This window comes from Mustela nigripes, chromosome 2, assembly GCF_022355385.1.
Source record: "Mustela nigripes isolate SB6536 chromosome 2, MUSNIG.SB6536, whole genome shotgun sequence".
NCBI lineage: Eukaryota > Metazoa > Chordata > Mammalia > Carnivora > Mustelidae > Mustela > Mustela nigripes.
In genome coordinates, this window is record NC_081558.1 from 7,746,194 (window position 1) to 7,764,900 (window position 18,707).

At 59.7% G+C, this 18,707-nt stretch overlaps 3 protein-coding genes across 5 annotated transcripts; 1 reads left to right on the forward strand and 2 right to left on the reverse strand.

The window, feature by feature from the left end:
* The first annotated feature begins 1,431 nt into the window (after positions 1-1,431).
* On the forward strand, positions 1,432-6,913 carry ATG4D (autophagy related 4D cysteine peptidase). Its single transcript, XM_059389006.1, is given in 11 exon segments — positions 1,432-1,865; positions 2,413-2,496; positions 2,574-2,638; positions 2,640-2,748; positions 3,037-3,313; positions 3,388-3,452; positions 4,288-4,418; positions 5,338-5,416; positions 5,487-5,563; positions 5,647-5,766; positions 6,356-6,913. Coding segments are annotated over 11 exon segments (1,422 nt in total). The 5' UTR covers positions 1,432-1,633; the 3' UTR covers positions 6,539-6,913.
* Positions 6,558-14,961, reverse strand: KRI1 (KRI1 homolog). Of its 3 annotated transcripts, none has more exons than XM_059389004.1 (19): positions 14,830-14,961; positions 14,642-14,715; positions 13,762-13,867; positions 13,322-13,430; positions 13,010-13,064; positions 12,882-12,931; positions 12,490-12,586; positions 12,335-12,412; positions 11,937-12,070; positions 11,509-11,635; positions 11,306-11,401; positions 11,047-11,217; positions 10,025-10,100; positions 9,852-9,937; positions 9,636-9,762; positions 9,421-9,551; positions 8,467-8,531; positions 8,273-8,371; positions 6,558-7,478 (listed from the first exon to the last, which is right to left on the reverse strand). In XM_059389004.1, the coding sequence occupies exons 1-19, from the start codon at positions 14,921-14,923 to the stop codon at positions 7,139-7,141; spliced, it is 2,115 nt and encodes a 704-aa protein (XP_059244987.1). In that variant the 5' UTR covers positions 14,924-14,961; the 3' UTR covers positions 6,558-7,138. The 3 variants fall into 3 exon arrangements, with proteins under 3 accessions (XP_059244987.1, XP_059244988.1, XP_059244986.1); XM_059389005.1 differs by having other exon boundaries at positions 12,882-12,928; positions 13,322-13,433; XM_059389003.1 differs by having other exon boundaries at positions 13,322-13,433.
* A 449-nt stretch (positions 14,962-15,410) lies between these two features.
* On the reverse strand, positions 15,411-17,921 carry CDKN2D (cyclin dependent kinase inhibitor 2D). Its single transcript, XM_059387711.1, has 3 exons — positions 17,829-17,921; positions 17,402-17,557; positions 15,411-16,370 (listed from the first exon to the last, which is right to left on the reverse strand). Exons 2-3 carry the CDS (start codon positions 17,540-17,542, stop codon positions 16,011-16,013), a joined length of 501 nt encoding a protein of 166 aa, XP_059243694.1. The 5' UTR covers positions 17,543-17,557; positions 17,829-17,921; the 3' UTR covers positions 15,411-16,010.
* Between the last annotated feature and the right edge of the window lie 786 nt (positions 17,922-18,707).

Genomic DNA, 18,707 nt, shown 5'->3' on the forward strand with positions numbered 1-18,707 from the left:
GCAGGGCCCTCACGAAGATCTCGGCCATCCTGGCACCCTGATCTTATGCTTCCGCCCTCCAGGATCATGAGAAAGAAATGTTCATTGTTTCAGCCACCCAGTGCACAGTATTTACAGAGCAGCCTGAGCTGACTCAGTCAGGTTTTGGTAACTGTTCTGGGGCGGGGGGGGGGGGGGGGGGGGGGCGGAGAGGAAGTCAGGGAAGAGGAAAGGAGTCCAAAGGTGGGAGTGGGGTGGATTTTGAGCACTGTCAGCCTGCGGGGATGACGTTTGAATAATTTGCTGATGGAGGTCCAGGAGGAGGCAGCCATGCAGCGATCTCAAAGATGGGAGGGCTAGGCGGGCAGGGGGAACTGTCCGAGCAAAGGTCCTGGGGTGAGATTGCACATGTTGGGTTTGAGAAAGGAGGCAGGTGTGGCTGAAGGGAGGTGCAGTGAGGTGAGAGCGGAGGGAAAGTCAGGGAAGTGACTGTCTTTTTGCAGCCTCTGTACAACCCACAGCCTCATCCTTCAGCTGCCTGAGGACAGTGCCCTCAGAGTGGCCACTAGAGGCCACCCTCTCTGCCATTCAGAGGATCAAAACACTATCATCCACCTCTGAGGTTTTGCTTGGTTTCCTCTGACTGCCTCAAATGCCATGCTTTACACAGATGAGCTCAGCTCCTCCTACTAACATTCCTGAGTCACATGCATTGAAAAATTTTACAGCTCTATTGAGTTATAACTGACACACAATAAATCCCACACATTTCACGTGTAGGATCTGATGAGTTTCCACATCTTGTAACCCAAAGTTATATTCTAAGCCCCTTTTGTCCCTCCCTCTAGCTTCTCCCCACCCCACCCCCAGACACCCCGAAACTGATCTGCTTCGTGTTCCTAGAGATGAGGCTGCATTTTCTGGAGTTTTAGGTACAGGGGACCAGAGAGTCTACACTCGTTCTTTTTATCTGGCTTCTCTTCCTCCGCAGAATTATCACGAAGATTCCTGTGTGGTTGTATTTGAGCCCTTTTTGCTACTGAGGGAACTGAGGCTCAGAGAGGTGTGGCTTGGGGGTGTGAGGAGGGGGAGGTGTCGCTCAGGTTTGGCCCTAGAGCGACGCGGGTCCCGGGGGCGCAGGCCACCGAGGGGCGCCCCGAAGGGTGGGCCGCGGGCAGGTGCACACAGGCACGGAGCCGCCCCGGGGCGGGCCTTTCCCAGCTCGCCGTCGGGGGCGGGGCCGGGGCGGGGCCGGGGCGGGGCCTCGCGGCTCTGGGGCCTCCGATAAGGGCCTGCAGGGGGGCTCGGGCGCGCCTGGGCGCTGCGATAGGGCGGCGGGGCGTGCTCGCGGGGCGCCGCGGGGAGGCGCCGCGGCCGAAGGTCCCGGCGCGGCCACCCGGAACCGGGGCCGGCGACCCAGGCTGGGGCCGGGCCGGGCGGGGCGGGGCGTCCGGCCGTGTCGCGCCCGCCTGGCTCCCGGGGCCAGGGCCGCTAAAATGGCGGCGGCGGCGGTGACAGCGTCCCGCGCCGGGCGCGGGGGCCCGGTCGCCGCGTCGGGGGCCGACTAGCGCCTTCCCGGGCGCCGCGGCCCGGCCCCCTGGGCGCTCGCTCGCGGCCCCCACCCGGGCCCTCGGTCCGCCCTCCCCGTGCGCCCATGAACTCCGTGTCGCCGGCCGCCGCGCAGTACCGGAGCGGGAGCCCGGAGGACGCGCGCCGCCCCGAGGGCCGCAGGCCGCGGGGCCCCCGGGTTCCGGACCCCAACGGCCTGAGGCCCTCTGGAGCCAGCGGCCCCGCTCTTGGCTCGCCCGCGGCCGCCCCTGGGGAGCCGGACGAAGTGGACAAGTTTAAGGCGAAGTTCCTGACGGCCTGGAACAACGTGAAGTACGGTGAGGAGGGGGCGGGCCCGGGGCTTGGTTTCGGAGATAGGAGCTGGCCGAGAGTTCCGGCAGGCCGGGGGCTTAGAGGCCGGTGGGCGTCGAGGGGTGGCCGACCCTGGCCTGCCGAGTATTCTACCATTTACTCTCCTCCTGTGAGTCACCTGTAGGTCCCCCGCCCTGCCCCGGGCAGACCTGCCGCAGGTCCAAAAGGGAATGTGTTTTCAAGTCTATGCCATTCCCGTGTGACCTTGGGCAAGGTTTTTTCCTCTACTGCGCCTTAATTTTCCCCCTCTGTAAAACGAATACAAGAAGCTAACTGCTTTATTCAGCCTGAATTGATGGCAAACACTTATGTGGTGGTTACCAGGGTCCCTGCCTCCCTCGGAGGGGAATATGGCACGGCTTGCCCCGTGCCAGCCCTGAGCTGGGACCTGGGAGACCGAGAGGTGGGGTGAGGGAGGCGGGTGGATGGAAGCATGACTGCCGTCAACCTGTCACGTTACATGTCTATCAAGCCAGTGCTTCATCTGGCTGGTGCTGCCCCACGTATCCCCAGGTTGGGCAGTCAAAAGCCGGACCAGCTTTAGCAAGATCTCCAGCGTCCACCTCTGCGGCCGCCGCTACCGCTTCGAGGGCGAGGGTGAGCTGGGGACCCCAGGCCAGACTCGAGGGAGACCTGGTGCTCCAGGTGGCCGCTGACAAGCCTGCGTCTTGTAGGTGACATCCAGCGTTTCCAGCGGGACTTCGTGTCCCGCCTGTGGCTCACGTACCGCCGGGACTTCCCCCCCCCTCGCTGGAGGCTGCCTGACCTCGGACTGCGGCTGGGGCTGCATGCTGCGCAGTGGGCAGATGATGCTGGCCCAGGGCCTGCTGCTGCATTTCCTGCCCAGAGGTGAGCACCGGAAGGGAGGGCGCCCAGCAGTCTCGTGCCAGGCACACAGGGCAGCAGGGTCAGAACTGTTTGTAGACTTAGCTTAAAGGTTTGTGAGATGGTGTGCCGAGTAGGTTTCTTGGGGGAGCGAGAGTTGATACAGTAAGGTTCTGGATTGGGAAAATTGCTGGTAAAGCTGTGGCGGCAGGAGCATTAGAATTGCACAGAGCATGAGTAAATGGGAACGGTGCCCGCCCCCCGACGCCCACCCCACCAGCACCCTTTGATTCTGTACTCCATCCCCACCAGACTGGACCTGGGCTGAGGGCTCAGGCCCGGGACCCTCTGAGCCATCAGGGCTGGCCTCTCCCAACCGTTACCGTGGGCCTGCACGCTGGGTGCCCCCGCGCTGGGCCCATGGCACCCCCGAGCTGGAGCAGGAGCGGCGGCACCGGCAGATTGTGTCCTGGTTCGCCGACCACCCCCGGGCCCCCTTTGGCCTGCACCGGCTGGTGGAGCTTGGGCAGAGCTCAGGCAAGAAGGCGGGGGACTGGTATGGGCCGTCTCTGGTGGCACACATACTCAGGTGAGGGCCGTTGCAGGGAACAGGGGAACCACTGGGTTCCGACAGGCACTCAGGCCTTCCCTGTCACCCGCCAGGAAGGCTGTGGAGAGCTGCTCGGAGGTCACCCGTCTGGTGGTGTATGTTTCTCAGGACTGCACAGGTAAGAGACTGGAAACCAAAGTCCCAGAGTTGTCACCCAGAGCTGATCACTACTTACCTTCCTGGGGCAGAGGAAGCCTGGGAAAGGATTTGAGACCCACACAGGGGAGGTGGGAGGTGCTTAGGATCCCCCACGGTCTCTGGTACCAGGATAGGAAACATTAGGGGCTTCTTGGCAAGTGGAGAAGAGAAGATATAAGGGCTTCCCTCTCTCGAGTCCATTTTGCCGCCTTCTCACATGATGGAAGGGGCAGGTAGCTCTCTGGGGTCCTTTTTATACAGGCACTAATTCCACTCATGAGGATTCTATCTTCATGACCCAGTCCCCTCCCAAAGGCCCCACCTCTTAATACCATCACTTTGGGGATTAAGATTTCAGCATCTGAGTGTTGGGGGGACATAAGCATTCAGGCCATAGCAGCTCTGTTTCCAGAAGGGGTTGAATCCCCTTTTCTGGAGGCCTGGAGGGGGCTTACTTAGCAGTGAGGGAAGAGGTACCCAGAGCTCCCATTTCCATATTGGCAAAGTCACGTGCTGAGTAAGTAAATACTAACCAGGCCCTGGAACTGGGGAGGTGCTCTGGGTTGCGGGGAAGGCTCTCTGCCTCCCCCTGGTTTTATGTTCTTAGGGCCTCAGTTGTCCTCTGTAAAATGGAGATGTCCACACCTGCCATGAGGCCCTGGATTCATGGGGGGGTGGGGGTGGGGCACCCGAAACACTTCCTTCTCCGCTGATGACAGGAGTGGCACCCTGCAAGATGGCACAGGCATGGGGAGGGCCACTCTCCAAGGCCTGAAGGGTGGGTAGGAACATGACCTGCTGCATCATCTCCCCAGTGTACAAGGCAGATGTGGCACGCCTGGTGGCCAGGCCGGACCCCACGGCTGAATGGAAGTCCGTGGTCATCTTGGTGCCGGTGCGGCTGGGCGGCGAGACTCTCAACCCCGTGTACGTGCCCTGTGTGAAGGTGGGTGCCGTCAAGTTCGACTAAGCCTCCCCTGGGAACCGCGCCAGCTTCTGTAGCTTGGGTGAGGTGTTTCTGCTGCCTTCATCTGTCCGTTTGCTCAGTAGTCAGGGAGCACCCAGTATGGGCCAAACACCATCCCAGCGGCTGCGTTTCAGAGGGGAAGAGGCAAACGTTCGTGCCCTCTGGGATTAGACATTCTACTGGAGGACGGACAGACAGTGGGGGCCTGAAACCAAACTGACAGCTGTGGCGTTATGCCTTAGGTGCTAGAGGAATGAAAACTAACACTGGGAAGGGCAGAGGGGGGTGGCTGCAGCCTAGGAAAGCCCCTCTCCAGCCAAGGCAGATGAGGAGCCAGGGCGCTCCAGGCGAAAGGGATGGCAAAGCTGGAAAAACCCTGGGTTGTTTTCACTCAGAATAAAGGCCAAAGTACTCCCTACAGCCTGCAAGGCTTTGTACCATGCCCCTGCCCATGCCTTGACCTCTTCTGCCCCCACTCTCCTTCCCACTTCTCTCTGCCCCCACCACACAAACCTCCTCACCTTTCTCAGAATACACTGGCCTCAGGGCCTTTGCACTCACTGTTCCAGCTGTTTGAAGTGCTCTTTCCCCAGAGATGCACTCCTAACTCCCTCTTACCTCCTTTGGATCTTTGCTGCAATGTCACCTCAGTGAGGCCTTTCTGACTCCCTTACTTAAAACTGCAAAGCCCTTTTCCCTTCTTTATTCTTCTCCCAGTGTTATTGCCTACGGACACGTGGCAAAACTTGTCTTTATTCCGCGTTCATCTCCTACACTGGAGTATCAGCTCCTCAAGAGGGGGCTGGGTTTGCACACATTGGGGGTTTGCCAAGTGCTTCTCTAGGGCCTGACAGCACCTGCCCAGAGCGTACTCCTCTGCCCACTTTTCTCCCTGCAGGAGCTCCTGCGTTCCGAGCTGTGCCTGGGCATCATGGGGGGCAAGCCACGGCATTCACTGTACTTCATCGGCTACCAGGGTAAGCCCACCCCATTGCACCCCCCGCACCTCCCCCTTCCTCAGCCCCCCTCATGCCTCCACCCTTGCAGATGACTTCCTGCTCTACCTGGACCCCCACTACTGCCAGCCCACCGTGGATGTCACTCAGGCTGACTTCCCCCTGGAGGTGAGCCGGGTGGGATCCCCAGGGTGGGGCTGGGGAAGGTGGAGGGGGCTGCAGCCCTGAGCTTCCCTCCTTTGTACGCCCAGTCCTTCCACTGCACCTCACCCCGAAAAATGGCCTTCGCCAAGATGGACCCGAGCTGTACGGTGGGGTTCTATGCTGGAGACCAGAAGGAGTTTGAGACGCTCTGCTCAGAGCTGACCAGGGTGAGCCAGAAGTGGTGGAGGGCGGAGGGCAAGGGGCAGTGAGGGGGGAGAAGAGGAACAGAGACACCTCGAGTCCCGCAGACCTGGGAAATCAAGATTGTTATCCTGCCCACAAGCTACAAAAGACCAGTTAGGACTGATTGGACCAAAACAAGGGCAGGAGATGAAAAGTTGGGGACATTATTGCTTGAAGGACAGCTGCATCCATGAGCTCAACCAGTAGAAACTGTCCCATCAGGGCTTTACCCTTAAGAGTGGCAAGGGGCACCCACCCCCCTGTTCAGCGGAAAGGGAGCCCTGCTTTCCCAGAGTTGCAGCAAAAATCCTAGGGCTGCTGCTGCTCATTGGTCAGTCTGGATCACGTGCCTATCGTGGTGGTCCGGGAACGGGAGGCACTGATTGGCTGGCCTGGGTCACTGCCCTGGAGGAATGTGAGGCGAACATGATAACCACTACACTACGGAAACACCACAACCCTGGAGGAATGAGTCGAGCTCAGGAAGCACCTGGTAAATGCACCCGTTAGGGTAATTACACCTATAGAACGATATAGTTTAGGGCTAAACCACGCTCTCCCTCCTCCCGCCAGGTCCTCAGCTCCTCCTCAGCCACTGAGCGCTACCCCATGTTCACGCTGGCTGAGGGCCATGCTCAGGACCACAGCTTGGATGACCTCTGCTCCCAGCTCTCCCAGCCAACACTGCGGCTCCCACGCACAGGGCGGCTCCTCAAGGCCAAACGCCCAAGCTCGGAGGACTTCGTGTTTTTATAACGGGTGGGGTTGGGGGAGATGAGCACTATTTATTTTTTTATTTATGTCATGCTGGGTGTGGGAGCTTGAAACCTGGAGGTGATGGGTCTTCCCCTTCTCACCCCCTTGACAAGTGCAGCTGAGACCAGTCCAGGAAACCTCGGAACTGGGGGCCCTCCAGGCAGGGGCAGTCCCCCTGCCTCTGGCCAGCTGGGCCCTCCGCCCAGGGCAGGGAAGGAGGGCTCCCAGACACCCACTCAGGGCCTGACTCTAGTACTGTAGTTTGCACTGGACCACCCGTGCCCCTCGCTGGTCCCAAAGCCCCTACCCTGCTGAGGTCTAGGGGTGGTGGGGGGAACTGTGGCCACTGGGGGCTAATAAAGCCGTTTAACTTGACTGTGGCTGTGGCTCGCCCAGCATTTGAGGGACGGGGTCCAAGGTGTATGTCAAGGGGAGATGGCGCGGGAAGCTTGTTAGCTAGGCCTCGGCTTCCAGATCTGTGAGATAGCAAGACTTCTCTGCCCACGGGCCAACACATGGTCCACACAGTCTGTGAGGAAGATGCATCCAGGAGCTGACTGGAAGGGAGGGACCCCAGAGCCTCTGGCTGCTTCCTGGAGCTCAAGGGCCGCTCTTGGGACCCTGGGGCTTCCTCCGTTGCCGGCCCAGCTGACGGAAGTGCAGCCGTTTGGGGTTGAGCCCAAAGGCCTGCAGTCTCTGGCGGCTAAATTCCCGCCCCCCGAGTGTCACAGTGGGGCCCAGGAGACGCGCCTTCTTGCTCCTCCTCCGCCTCTGGGGGACTGGCTTCTGCGTATGTGACATGGGGCCTGCTTCTTCCGGTGCTGGGGGGCTCCCGGGCTGGGCCTGCTTCCCGCTAGCCCCATCAGGTGCCAGCAGCTGTCCCTGCGGGCCGTCTTTGTCTCTCTGTGGCTTTCCTGTGGCTTCTGAAAGTGTCTCCATCCTGAGAAGAAAAGTGGGGGCTCAGCCCAAGCTGGTCACGATTAGGCCAATTCCTGAGTACACATCCCCCATTTTACAGATGAGGAAAGGAGAGGCTCACAGAGGCAAGGCGCCAAATCAGGGGCCTCTCTGGGGTTCAAACCCAAGTCTGACACCAAAACTGGGCCTTTCCTCTTGAACTCTAAGGCTCGATGGTACTGCTGATCACTGTGGCATTTTGAGCCTGGGCCTATACTAAGCTATTCATGGAAAGCAGCTTTAAATCAGCTCTGGGAGGTTCTATCAGCCCTGCTTTATAGATCAGGAAATAATGGGGCACAATAATATTAACTACTAATACCCTTACGGTATTTCCTATGTTCTAGGCACTTTACATGAATGAATTCACTTAATCCTCAAAAACCCAACAAGAAACGAGCCATCTTTACTCCCTACCTGCATTTTTTTTTTTTTTTAGATTTTTTTTTTTTTTGGTCAGAGAGAGGGAGAGCGAGCGAGCACAGGCAGACAAAATGGCAGGCAGAGGCAGAGGGAGAAGCAGGCTCCCTGCCGAGCAAGGAGCCCGATGTGGGACTTGATCCCAGGACGCTGGGATCATGACCTGATCATGACCTGAGCCGAAGGCCCAGAAAACAGGCCCAGAAAGGGCAAAGGCCTTGCCCAAGGCCACACAGCTGTGGCTGGCCAGGATCTGAACCCAGGGATCGAGAAAGGAAGCCCCATTCCCGGGGCCACACAACAAATGGCTGACAGAGCGCGCGGCAAGCCCAGGCCCAGCAGGCAAGGGATACTCACTCCTCTGGGCAAAGTGACTTGAAGATCTGCCTCTTTTTCCATAAGTTCTGAGCCTTCTGGATGTACGCCCGCTTGTCCTGCAGTTCCTCTTGCTCTGACCTGTGCCGTCAGCAGACATGCCTGTCGTGGGGAGCTCTGGGAGGTGCCCCCACCTGCTTGGCCCTCCCCTGGCCCACCTGGCCCGGCCCTGTCACCTGTACATGCAGGTTTTCTTCAGGGAGCACCACCGATTCAGCTCCTTGTCATCGGCAGCGAGGATCTGCACAGGAAGGGAGCAAAGGGGCCCGCATGTGAGCCCCAGGTTGGGGGGGGGGGGCCCAGGTCACTCACAGCTTTGGCCACCTCACTAGTCAAAGGCGGGTCATGCTACTCTCACTCGGCAGGGACCATAGCAGGAGAGGACTGATTGCTGTGGGGGCCACTGGAAGGTTTTGGCAGCAGGGATCAAATGGGGAAACTGAGGCTCGGCCAGGAGATCATTGCCTGAGTCACGTGATCGGGAAGTGACTGATTTCAGATTCCAGTTTGGGCCCGGGGTGCCTGCGCCTCACTCAGGCACCGTGGTCCCAGTAACCTCAGGACAGGCAGGGGCTCCTCGCCGATGACCACGTGTGCAAATGACAGGTGAGGCCTCACCACAGAAACTACCGACGCTGCCGGGAAGACTGAGCAAGCGCAGCAGTCCTGAGCTGCATAAACGTGGGCTTGGCTGGCCTTGATGGGTGAGGCCCCCACAACCCCCACGGCTAAGGGGCCAGCGGTGCTGCAAGAGCCACACACACACACCTCGGCTCCATAGCCAGGGTTGGGGGGGGCTGTTATTAGCCCATTTTACAGTCAGGGAAACAGAGGCACAGCATTCTAGGTCATAGTTGGTGAGTGGCCACAGCCAGATTTGAACCCAGGCATCTGTTTCCAGAGCCCACCCAGTCCTAACGGCCACCCAACCACCGATATTTGGTAAGAAATTTAAAAGTAATATTTATAGCGTGTCCTGTGGGCCTCAGAGACAGCCAAGGCAGGTCATGTTATCTGTATGGGTGTCTTCCGCAGAAGGAACGGGGGTCGCAGCATCTGCTGGCTGCACAAGGCCCCTTGCCCGCAAGGCGCACCCCCACCCCCCCAGCAGCACCACTGTGGGGTCCCACCTCCTCGGTGCTCAGCCCAAAGTCACAGGGAACCACGGTGCGGTACTTAAAGCGACAGGGCAGGTCATCAATAATGTCCTCGTAATCCAGCCGGTAATACTCGTCCAGGTACTCCTCGAACGTCTTGTCGCCTGTGCAGGGAGGGACCCAGGCTGCTGGGGTATGCCGGGCCCCGCAGAGCCCCTGCCCGCCCCCACCCCCAGCCCGGGCCTCACCAGGCTCAAACACTGGCTTCTCCTGCCCCACGGCTGCAGCGAAGGGGGACTTCCGCTTCTTCTTGCCCGTCTGGGGGGCCTCACGTGGCTTCTTCCGCGGCTGGCTGGGGTCGTAGTCCGCATCCATCTGCAGAGATGCAAAGGTCAGGCCAGCCCTCACTTGGGGGGGGGTGGGCTCACCCCTTGGGGTCCCCCCGCTCTGCCCATGGCACCTACATTGAAGTCGGGGTCCTCACAGTGCAGCTCCTGGTCCCAAGCTCCAGCCTGCTCAGTCCCAGCCCATGTGTCCCAGTTCCAGTCATCTGAGGACACAGAGGTAGGGGGTCAGGATGGAACTCTGGACTTCAGATACAGCAGCTCCCCCAGGCTGGTGCCCCCGGTGACCTCACCTTCAAGCCCTTCCTCTTCCTCAAATTGCGGCTTCTCCTGCTCCACGGTGCCATAGTACTCGTCCCCAAAACATCTCTGCAGGGTCAGGGCCAGGAGGCTCAGCAAGGCCCACTCCCCCAGACCACCTCACTCTCACACCTTACATGGCTCCCGGCATCCCCCAGACCTCACTGCTGACATGAGAGGAGGCTGGTGTGTCCAGGCCCCTCTGTGCCCCAGTACCCGCCCCTGCTGCTCCAAAGAGCCGTGGTTCTTCCCCTTCAACAGGCCTTTGCCCCCACAGTACCCCCTGCCTGGGGCACCCCTCCCTCCTTGGCTGCCAAGCTGTGGCTCAGGCTTCAGCTGCCCGCCTTGACCTGCTCACCACCACGCCCGACAGTCGACTGGGGACTCCTCTCAGACCCTACCTCCCCCGAAAGTCCTCGTCACCACTCTGATCGCTGGGGGTTTTAACTGTACAGTTAAGGGTCAGCCCTCAGACCCGGAGCTCTGGGAGGGCAGGGGCCGCTCCGTGACCTGGTGCTCTGTGACCACAAGGCTATGTCATTTATTAAGCACCTACTGTATGCCCATTTCTGGGCTGCAACTCACTGCATTCTCACAAGCACCCCAAGAGACAGAAACGATCTCCATTTCACTGAGAAACTAAAGCCTGTACAGCCTTGGTCTCCTCCCCTCACCTCCGGGCTTGGTCAGGGGTCTCTTTGGGGCTCCCAGGGTCCCCCCTGCTCTCCCCATACAGCATATCGCCTGTTTCTGTGGCCTGATGCTATGTCCCTTCAAACCCTACAAGTTTCAAGGAAATACAACTACTCCCTGTCCCTTGAGCGTTACCAATTTTTATGCATGTTTCTCCCAAGCTATCCTGAGGTAGACAGGATACACTTTACAGACAAGGACACACGCACAGAGACATCAAGCCACTTCTCTGAGGCCACACAGCCAGGACACACGCACGGACTGCAAGGCCTTGTCCCAGGCAGCACTGCATGCACGGCTGGGTGGGGTCCAGGGGTCGCACCTGCATGAGCTGGTCATGGCGGGCGGGGTCAAAGTCGTCCTCGAGGTCCCGCTCCTCAAACCCCAGGGTTTCGTTGCCTGTGACCTGCCGCAGCCTCTCCAGCTTGGCCAGAATCTCTTTCCTTTTCAGGTTCTTCAGCTGCTTGAGCTCTTCCTGCTTCTTCGCTTTCTCCTGCGGGTGGCAGGCCAGGGGAGAGTGGGAGCGAGGGCTCCCCCTGCACAGTGCGCCGCCCTCCCCCGCCTGGCACCCCCCCACTCACCCCCCTCTTCCGCTCCCGCGTCTCCTCTCTCTTCTCCTTCCTGCGCTCATCCTTGCGGCGCACAGAGGACGCAATGCTTCGAGGGTAGGTCTTGACCTGTGGGCAGCACGGGAGCCCAGAAGGGCTACAGGGATGATTCTGGGCTCTCCCGGCCCGGGTCCCCAAAGCCCGGGTCCTCCCTAGCCCCAGCCCCAGCCCCGCACCAAGGCCGAGTCCGGCTCCTCGAAGCGGAAGTTGTACTTGTGCTCAAAGTCCTCCTGCTTCTTCAGAAACAGCTCCCCCTCGTCTGAGGAATCGTCCACGGCTAGCTGGACGGGGAGGCCTGGGCCCCTGAGGGACAAAAATGAGGCAGGGCTGGGGGGTCAGCCGAGCCCCCATACCCCTGTGTACTCCCATATTAATGCATGGAACCCGCACAAGAGCCCTACTTTTGGGGCACCCCCATTTGACAGATAGGGAAACTGAGGCACAGAGTCCAGGGACAGGGCCACGTAGCCCCAGAGCCCACATGCCGCAGCTCGTCCTCACAGGACAGTAACTCTGCCACCATCTGTGTGAAGAAGTAAACACCTGGTGCCCTTTGCCTTTGGGCTGGCAGGGCTCCAGGCTCCTGGGGAACACGGCTGCTCACCCTTCCTCCTCTTCTGCCTCCTCTTCCTCTTCCTCGTCTTCCTCCTCCTCGTAGCGTTTATTGAGGATATAATCCCGCAGGAACCGCTCTCCTTCATCCAGCTCTGGGTTGCTCCAATATTCCTTGAGGTGGGTCTGGGGGGGAGGGGGCAGTGGACAGGACCCAGGTCAGGGACTTGTGGGCAGGGAAGGAGGGTGGGCTCGGCTCCATGTGGACTTAAGTAACTAAAACGTCACAGCCCGTCTGTGAAGAAGGGGGGACAATCGCCATCTTACAGAAGTAGAAACTGGCGCCCAGAGCGGGGCACACCGCAGTCTTCACGTGATGGGCTCTTGGCTACTCCCTCAAGGACTGGTTTCCAGAAAAAGCCTGGGGACGGACCAGACAGGAGAACTCACCAGTTCCTTCAGGGTGTCGGGGTTGTCAATCTCCTTCTGCCCCTTCAGCCACTCCACATAGTCTGCATCCTCCTGGGCCTGAGGGGACGCCAGCTCTGAGGGCCTGGGGACCCCTGCCCGCCGCCAAGCCCCAGCCAGCCAGGCCCAGCTCCCACCTTCTCCTCTTTGGTTTGAGCACGTTTCTGTAGCAACCCGGAGCCACCTTCCCCGGCACTGTCCTCATCGTCGCTGTCCTCCACGAATGCCCGGAAGCTGCCCATGTGAGAGAAAACGCCTCAGGAGACACAGCCTTGCCCACAGGCCCAGGATGAACCCTGTTTACTAAGTCCTGGGCTCCCCTCAACAAGCTCAGAGCAGCACTGTGACACAGAGGGTATTGTCAACCCCATTTAACAGATGGGGAAACTGAGGCACAGAAAGACTAAGTGACGTGCCCAAGGGCACACAGCCATGAAGTAACAGGGCTGGATTTGAACCCAGGCTGGGCCTGTCCAATCCCAGAGCCTCGAGTCCGATCCATCTGGCCATTGAGCAGGCCCAGGCTCACCTTTCCTTGAGCTGTTTCTGTTCCTCTACGTAACTCTGCGACGTGAGCTGCTGCAGAGAGAGCGACAGTGGGCCTCAGGCCCAGCGCCAGGCCCCTCAGCCCCCGGCCAGGCTCTCCACCCCACCTACCGGGAATCTCCGGTCGGAGCTCTCTGCGTCTGAATTTTCCTCGTCGACATATTTGCTGGGCAAGGACAAACAAGGGCTTCAGCGCAGACTCCCCACGGCCCGTCGGTCCCCCGGGGTGGGGAGCTCTTATGAGCAGCCAGTGGAGGGCAGGGCGGTACAGGTGGATCACGGACCCTCCCGTTCTCTGAGAGCCCCTCAATCCTGGTGAGTCACCACCAGCTCCTTCCCACCTCTTCCAAGACCCCCATGCGTCAGCCTGCCTTGGGAAGGCTCGGGGGAGGGATGGGTAGGGAAGTCAGGATCTCTCCTCACCCTTCTTTCTCCAAGATAACCTTCCTTTCATAGTCCTTCAGGTACATAGGACGCATCTTCTTTTGCTTCTTTTCAGCTTCCTCAGCCTCCTCGCTCTCCGAGGACGATACTGCTGGGTCGCCAGAAGACACCTGCCATCACCTACAAGCCCCTTCCTTCCCCAGGCGGAGAATTCCCACAGGGCGGGGCTGGGGTCCAATCTCGATTTCAAATGTCACACTTAAAACCACTCGGTAGTAGCTGGCTGTGCTCACTCAGTAACTCGTGCTTTGACCAGGGCTGAGCACACAGTCATTATTAACGAGTAATAATGTAAAACACTCCGCTAAGCACTTATGGCATAGAATGGAGAACATACACAGAATGATGGTTCATTAAATAGTCACACAAACCAGTAAGGCAACGAGGAACCTGGGCCCTAGGGAGGAGCAGCCCCAGACCTGTTTTCTGATAGAAGGTGGCATCCTTCTGATAAATGCGGGGGTCCTTCTTCTTCAACAAGGAGAGAGTTGTGTAAAAGTCACGCTCTTGCTGGGGGTCAAATTCCTAAGGCATGAGAAGGATCAGGGCTAGACTTCAGAAGGGAGACGGATGAGGGCCCTTGTGGAGGCTGGGGGCACTAAGTGACAAGGGCAGGTGGGCTGAGAGGGGGTGGAAATTAGGGTGGAGCCAGGAGTAAGAAGTGATCCAGCTGGATAGAGGCAGGCTGGGGGCTGGAGGGTGGGCAAGGGGGGCAGTGGGAAGATGTGAAACAGGTGGCGGAGGAAGAGGGGCCCTCAATGGGGGTGGTCTGGGACGGGCCACACAGAGGTACAGGATCTGAGCTAGAGTAAGGGGTAAGGGCAGGATACTTCCTGGGAACAAAGGATTGAGGTGGGGGCCGGTGAGCAGAGAGGACATAGGTGGGACAGCAAGCAGGGGCTGGGCGGCACAGGGAGGCCCCCAAAAGACCAGGCCTGATGTGAGAAGCTGAGTACCCCATGTGGCAGAAGGATGCCTCACTTCAGGGGCTGAGTCGGACCCTGACAAATGGTTAAACTCTTGGGAATGAAAGAGGAGACACAGCGGTCGCACCTCACACATCGGGATGGGGAGGTGGATGGTGGGCGGAGAGGGGAGGTAGGAGGGCATGCCACCCCCGGGGATGGAGAGCCCGCTGTGTGTCCTTCAAGGGATTAGGAAAAGGAAGATGGAAACTCCCGTAGGGTGAAATAGGGTTGTGGGTTAGCCGCCCTCTGTGTATCAGGGTTGGGAAGCGGTGGGGGGGGGGGGGAACTTGGATGCTTCCCGAATGTACGGCACCGGGGTGAGAATGCTCACCACGCGCTCGTCGCTAGAGTCAGACTCGGAGCTGGAGTCGCCGCCACTGTCCCGGTCCCCGTAGCGATCTTTAACTGCGGGGCACAGACGGGAACCCCCCCCAGATCAGCGTGGAGGACCAGATGAGCCCCCACTTCCCGACGACCCGGCACGCGCCGCCGCCCCCCGCGCATGCGCCCCGCACTCACGCCGCTGCAGCTCCTCGCGCTCCCGGTAGCGGCCGTACCGCGCGGCAAACGCCGCGTTGACCCGCAGAGGCGACGACCCTCGCGGTTCCGGCATGGCGGCTCTGCGGCCCACTGCGCATGCGTGCAGCGAGTGGGTCCCCCCCACCAACCCCCCGGAAGGCGGGGCTACTCCCGGCCCCCGCGAGCCTGAGAGGAGGCGGAGCCTCGCGGGCCACGCCTAATCCTGTCCGCAAGCTTTCCGGGATCCCTTACGCGGTGCGACCACAATCCCCGCCCGTGGGTCACGCCTCTTCGAGTCAGACTCCAGCCACCGCCCACCCCCCCCCCACCCCCGCCCGCCCGGGGCTCCCGGCACCCAGCTGACATCTGGGGGCCCTTTCTCCACTCGCGGTTTCCTGCCTCCCTTCCGTTCCGACAGCGTAAACCGCTGCCCCACCCAGCTCACTCACCTCTCGCACCCTGGGAATTACCACTCTCACCCCTCCCCCAAAGCATCCACGACCTGCGACCCCTCTTTCGACCCCCTACAAACATGCTGGACGCGCGGCTCTCCATCGCTTCAAAAATCAGAAGCCACCAGCTCTGATCATGCACAAGTCTTAATTTAATGGGTAAAAACATTAAGTTATCACACAATTTTTTTCCACAAAGCTTAATAAATAGAATCTCTTTTTTTAAACGCTGTACAAGAGACTGGAAAACAAGCTTCCAACAAAATATGAACGAACTCATACTACCCTTTGATTCGAAACTCTCCCCCCTCCCACCCATGCCTGAAAGCAGTGTGCACACTTTGAGGTCTCTCTCTGGGTACAAGCCAGCCAAGGTCGCCAGGTTCCAGGAACCCTGGAAGCGATGACCTCACTCTGGGGCTGGGGCTTTAAACGCTCTGTTCTTGGGCGTCTGCAGCCCCAGCAATCTGAGGCACAGAGAAAACGGAACCGTTTAGATGGCTGTTGTCGGCAAGAGCCCTTCTCTGCCCAGCACGTCAAAAGGGGTGAGAAAAACAAATGAGAAATGTCCCTCAAACACACACACCCCGCAAATCAACACCAACAAGCCACAAACGGGTGCCCCTCCCCTTTTGACAGTGGGCAGAAATGAGGGGAGAAAGTGTTTCTTTCCTCCTCTCTTGATGCAGAACCCCGCTGGGTCCTGTTGCAGGAGTGGGTGGCCCTGGGTCACAGCAGCACCACCGTGTGCCCCTGCAGGATGTCCATGAGATCCTGGGCCCCTAGCCCCTGCGCCAGCTCCAGGGGTGTGAGGCCCCTGGCGTCCCTGTGATGGAGATCAGACTCCATAGCCAGGAAGCTGACCACAGCCGTGTGGCCCTCTCGCACCGCCAGGTGTATGGGGAGCGCCCCAGTGCCATCAGGCGCGTTGACATCAGCACCATGCTCTACCAAGACCTTCAGGGTGTCCAGGAATCCAGTGCGCGCAGCGTCATGGGCTGGAGTAGTGCCGGTGGCGTCCTGAACATTGGGGCTGGCACCTTGCTTGAGGAGCTCCAAAGCAATGGTGGGGCTGCCGAACATCATGACCTGTGTGGGAGCCAAGGATAAGGGGTCTCAAGGGAGAGGTTCCAGGAAAAGGGGGTCACTGAAGAGAGGGGTCACTCAAACATAGGGAACACTAGAGATCTTCCAAAAAATCAGGAAACCCCAGATAACACAAGCTCTCAGACAGCTGTTGGATACCCCCAGAGAAATACATCTCCTGGGAAGAGGGACCCCTCCCCAAGAAACTGGTCATCCCCTAAGGACAAGATAATCCTCTAGGGAGTAGCCTCGGTGGAAACTTTCAAGGAACTTAAAACCCTCCCCAAAAAAGCAGAGACAGGCCCCATCCCATAAAGGAGATCGTTAAGAAATATGGCCCCCACCCCAGGATATCAGCCTCATAAAATGAAAACTGCCCCCTAAGTACTTGACAGAGGACTGAAGGGAAAGGAAGTGCCCAGGGAATTTGAAACCCCTTCTCTAATTAACAGCTCCTCCCATATAGTGAGGATGCTTCAGAGGGTACTTGGGCCCCTTAAGAAATGGGGTTCCCCTGTAAAATGCCCCCCCCCGAGAATAAGGACGCTCAAGCAATGTGTAACTGTGCCCCCATTAGGACTTTCCTTAATATACCAGAAATCCGGGAAACCAACAAACCCAGGAATGGAGATCTCCCCAATAACTGGATTCCTCTCAGAGAACCTTCCATTAAATGGGGACCCCCTGGAAACACGAATCCTCCTTTCCTGTAATTGGAAGGTCCAAGAAACTAGAGCCACCCCTATGAAACCAGGATCCAAAGAAGCTGAACTCATATCACGGAATAATAATCTCCCCAGGGAAACTGAATCCCCCGCATCCAGAGAATAAGAAATCCTCCAGAGAAGATGGAAAGTCCTCCCCTCCCCCAACCTAACCCCATCCATCCACCACCCACCCACGGAAAAGGGAGCAACATCGGCCCAGGAAAAAAGGACGGGACCCCCCAGTCCACCACCACCGCGACCAGGAAACGTAAGGGAAAGGGTCTGGGGTCCCAGCCCCGCCCTCACTCCGAGCTGGCCGGGCCTCACCTGCAGCGCCGTCTTGCCGAAGCGGTTCAGGGCGTCGGGATGCACGAGCTCGCGGTGCAGAAGGCGGCGCACCTCCTGCACGTCGCCCCGGGCCGCCGCCCCGGTTAGCCGGTCGCCGGCGCGGACCTCCTCCAGCAGCATGTCGACACTGGCAGCCTGCAAAGCCCCCGCCCCACCCCGGCGCCGTCAATGCGGGGAAAGCCACGGAAACCCGCCCGAAGATCCGCTCCGAGGCGCACCTGGCCCGCGCGAGGCTCCCAGCTCAGCTCGCCCGTCGGCTCTCCGGCGCGACCCCCGCCCTCCCGGCGGGCTCCTCCCCGCTCGGCCAGCGGGTCGCCGGGGGCTGAGAGCCCGGCCCAACCCTCCGCCGTCCGCACCGCCCGGCCGGGCGCCCGCCCCTTGGGGGCCGGGTCTCCCCCCAACTCACCCTCCCTCCTCCGCGACGTCTGTTCTGAGGCGGTGTCGAAGCCGCTGCCAAGCTGGCCGTCAGGGGGCGGTGCCGGCACGCCGGAGGCCCCGCCCCGAACGCTGCGGATTTGTTTTCTTACGAACTCGCTACACTGTAGCCCAGCCGCTTTGCCCGGCGCGCGACCCGCCGGCGCCCCGCCCACGCAGCCAGCGCAGCCAATGGTCGCTCGTCGCCGGGGGAGTTTTACGCTCCGGCATGGGCGGTACCGCTCCTGATTGGCCGAGCCGCGGCGACCGGTGGGCCGCCGGCAAAGGCGGGGTTTTCGGTTTTTCAAACTCGCCAGGCGGGCGGGAAAGGGAGCCGGTTTAACTGACCCGCGGGGGAAAGGTCAGGGGCAGGGTAGCGCGGGCAGTCCAGTCTGGAGTTTCACCATTCAGTCACGCGATAAGCACTTATTAGCCCTTAGTCTGTGCAGAGAGCTTTATTTCACTCATTCGCCTACTGTGTGCTGGAACCGGTCCCGCGCTGGGGAGCGCACGTTCGGGCAACTACATAATTTTAGGTAGCGTTAGGCACCGTCAAGAAAATAAAACGGAGAAATGGAGTGGGTGAGAAGGAATCACGGTCGGGCTCAGATTGGACCAAACCTGGCACAGCAAATGAATGCCATGGCAGAGACAAAATTTCACGCTGCCAGCTGCAGCCGTCACGTGGACGAGCCTGGAAGGCGAGAGTCGAGGTCGCAGGCGGCGCTTACAGACGTCTGCATTCAGACTTTTACTGAGCACTCTCTGTGCACTAGGCGCACCAACTGGAGAGCGAGCCGGCCAGTTGGTCCCCGCTGCAGGACCCCCCCCCCCCCCCATTTAGGTCGGGAGGAGACAGTAATGTGATCTT

Excerpts from the sequence above, each read along its gene's own strand:
- KRI1 (XM_059389003.1), bottom strand. The coding sequence starts at position 14,923 with ATGCCGGAACCGCGAGGGTCGTCGCCTCTGCGGGTCAACGCGGCGTTT. Across the intron at positions 9,763-9,851 it reads GTGAGGACCCCGACTTCAAT|ATGGATGCGGACTACGACCC; the intron begins GTAGGTGCCATG and ends GCATCTCTGCAG. Across the intron at positions 8,532-9,420 it reads TTGGGCTGAGCACCGAGGAG|ATCCTCGCTGCCGATGACAA; the intron begins GTGGGACCCCAC and ends CTTCCTGTGCAG.
- CDKN2D (XM_059387711.1), bottom strand. The coding sequence starts at position 17,542 with ATGCTGCTGGAGGAGGTCCGCGCCGGCGACCGGCTAACCGGGGCGGCG. Across the intron at positions 16,371-17,401 it reads TCGGCAAGACGGCGCTGCAG|GTCATGATGTTCGGCAGCCC; the intron begins GTGAGGCCCGGC and ends GCTCCCACACAG.